This window comes from Microtus ochrogaster, unplaced genomic scaffold, assembly GCF_000317375.1.
Source record: "Microtus ochrogaster isolate Prairie Vole_2 unplaced genomic scaffold, MicOch1.0 UNK116, whole genome shotgun sequence".
Lineage (NCBI taxonomy): Eukaryota > Metazoa > Chordata > Mammalia > Rodentia > Cricetidae > Microtus > Microtus ochrogaster.
This window is the reverse complement of record NW_004949214.1, coordinates 731,850-734,657: the sequence shown is the minus strand read 5'-3', so window position 1 is coordinate 734,657 and position 2,808 is coordinate 731,850. Positions and strand designations below refer to the sequence as shown.

Genomic DNA, 2,808 nt, shown 5'->3' with positions numbered 1-2,808 from the left:
GAGCTGCTAACCAGACCTTCGCCCGGGAGAGGCTGAGGACGGGATGACTTGGGAAAGCCCTAAAGGGCGGGAGTGTTAGAGCCATGTGGTGCGGGAAGGGTTAATTGCTTCCACGCCGCTCCCATTTCGGTGCTTGGAGAGGTTTGTTGCAGGGCCTGCTGGGAAAATGGTGGGCTGGAGCGGGGACAGGAGAAGATGGAGTTAGAGAGCAAGGAGAAGGGGGAGGGAAGGGGAGGTGGAGGAAGGGGTGGAGTCAGGAGCTCAGAGCCTGACTTGTCTAGTTAGAAAACTTTTTGGCAATTGGAGACCTGAATCAGAAAAGTCAGTCGCTATGGGAACACGTGAGCTTGTTCATTTTCCTAGCACCTAATCTGTTTTGCTTCCTTGTTTTTCCCCCTAGGGTTAATTTATTCAAAAAAAGAAATACTCAACATGCAAAAGTCTTGTGACGAGAATGAAGGAACACCCCAGAATACACCAAAGGCAGATGAAGGCCATCCTTCAGAAGACTCACCTCAGCAGGCAGGAGGAAATCTTCAGGCTTCTGGAGAAAGTGTGGGGGAGGATGCAGATGAAAGTCTTAGAGCAGAGCCTGCTCAACCCAGCCCTGAACCTAAAGAGGACACTCCCACAAGGCATCTGAACCCTGACGAAGTGATGAGAGGAGTGGACGAGTTGGAAAGGCTTAGGGAAGAGATAAGAAGAGTAAGAAACAAGTTTGTGATGATGCATTGGAAACAAAGACATTCCCGAAGCCGTCCGTATCCTGTGTGCTTCAGGCCTTGAAATCTTTTTTTCTCTGATGTTGAAATCTGGCTGCTGCTTTCTTTCTCTTAGCATTTTCTGATGTATCTTTGAACTTCATTTTACTTTTAATTACCTGGCGGTATTTTAGATAGTTTCGGTGTTACCAGCATCTCATTGGATTTTGGATTTTGACCCATTTTCCACATTTATTTTTCAGTTGGAAAGTTTCACCCTTATGCATGGAAATGTGTTCATTCCATATTATACAATTTAAAAGCAGCATATTTAGTATCAACTCTCATATATAGGAAAATTCCTAATTATGTGTGTACGTGTATCAAAAAACTTAACAGTGCTTTTTTGTGTGGTGTGTTTTAATTTTGCCTTTTGCTTGTGTGTATTTTTTAATGAATATGTCTCACAAGGAACTTTTTAATAAGTGGGAGTTAATTAAAATTAATTTGTAACCAGCTTGTAGAGGCAATAAAGGCACTAAACTCTTGATGAAGAACTATTAAAAAGAAATGTAATCCTGGAATTACCTCTGGATTTCTTAGCTAGAGGAATAAAACTGGCAATCATTATAGATACACTTGCTTAAGACTTGGTCTTTTCATGGGGAAAATCCTTGCCTCGTTAAGATCTGTGTGGAACATTAGTGGGCCGTCATCTGAGGGAGAATATGGCCTCGCTCACCTGTGCTTAGATGTAAGGCTGGTAGGCAGTGATGGGGGCTTCCATGCCAATCTGTTGTTGAGTTCCCCAGCCCTTTCCTGGGACCTGTCACCCTGCCAACTAGGGCCACTTAGGCTAGATCCTTTGCTCTCTGCTGGCCTCGCCACTAAGGGTACTGAATATCAAGATCCCACTGGGTTTCCTGGAATTCCCCAGTTGAGCTCCCATCCCCACCCCCAGTGTTCAAATACAGGCAGTACCACTATAATTGGCTCTTTTTGTTTGGGTTATTCTGTAGCCCAGGCTAGCCTAGAATTCATGGTAGTCCTTCCTCAGCTTCTGAAGTTCGAGCCACAGCACTCTTCCCTACGTTTCAAGCCTCTGTTCAGTAGCAGCACAGCACAGTAGGTAGTGAGCTGTGCTTCAGGCTTAGCTGCTCTAGCGGAGGATTCAATTTCTAACACCCACACGGTGGCTCATAACTCCCTGTAACTCTAGTTGCAGGAGACCTGGAACCCTTTTCTGGTCTTCACACAGACATGGTACACATGTGTTCATGCAGGGTCATACGTACACATAAATTTTAAAAAACGTCTGCGTTTATGAGGGTGACTTAGAGAGTCTTTAGCAAAAGCAATCCCTTTTGTTTTTAAATGTGTCTCATTTTCCTTTGGATGAGTCCCATCCTGTTATAATGACGTTATTTGAGAGTAGACCAAAGTACCGGTTTAAATGAAAAAATATATATATAAAAGAATTGCTGGGCGTTTTGGTGTTTTTGCTTTTGTTTTTTAAGACATCTTATCCCCGCTGCCACTGGCTTGCTTTGTAGCTTAATATGACCTTAAGCTTCTGATCCTCTGGTCTCCACTTGCCAAGTGCAAGGACTGTAGGTGAGTACCACCGCTTTCAGTGTATGTGATGCTGGGGATCAAATTCAATGATTTCTACATAGTAGGAAAGCACTCTGCCAACACAAAACAAGTTTGTGTCCTTGCTGTTTAAGAAAAATCTATCTGATGGCTATAGGCAGGCCCCATTGGTTCAGGAGACCCTCAGGGAACATGTGTACATTGTACGAAGTTGTTTTGTTTTCCATCTCATTTCTTGCAAGAAAAAAAAAGGTTGATAAAGCAAAGATGTGTGTGTATGCAGATGTAGCGAAGAATCATAACCACCCCCATCTACCTATCCCATGCTGACATAAGGAAAGATTCATAAACTTTCAAAGGTACTATGGACATGATGAATGTACTTGCAGTAGAATGGCTGTTGGATAAATGACAGGTATTGCATTGCTCCTGTAGAATAAACGGTATCTGATTCTACAGGGTACAGATTCTGATATCTCCATATACTGATGGGAGTTTGTCTGATACATCATGC

At 43.3% G+C, this 2,808-nt stretch overlaps 1 protein-coding gene across 2 annotated transcripts in view; it reads left to right on the top strand.

The window, feature by feature from the left end:
• The window catches only part of Tceal8 (transcription elongation factor A like 8), a 2,362-nt gene extending 1,023 nt beyond the window's left edge, over positions 1 to 1,339 (top strand). For both annotated transcript variants that reach the window (XM_005371623.2, XM_005371624.2), the window contains exon 3: positions 401 to 1,339. In XM_005371623.2, the coding sequence (XP_005371680.1) occupies positions 433 to 786 (354 nt within the window). In that variant the 5' untranslated portion in view covers positions 401 to 432 and the 3' untranslated portion in view covers positions 787 to 1,339. The remainder of the gene's footprint in view (positions 1 to 400) is intronic.
• Positions 1,340 to 2,808: the final 1,469 nt, after the last annotated feature.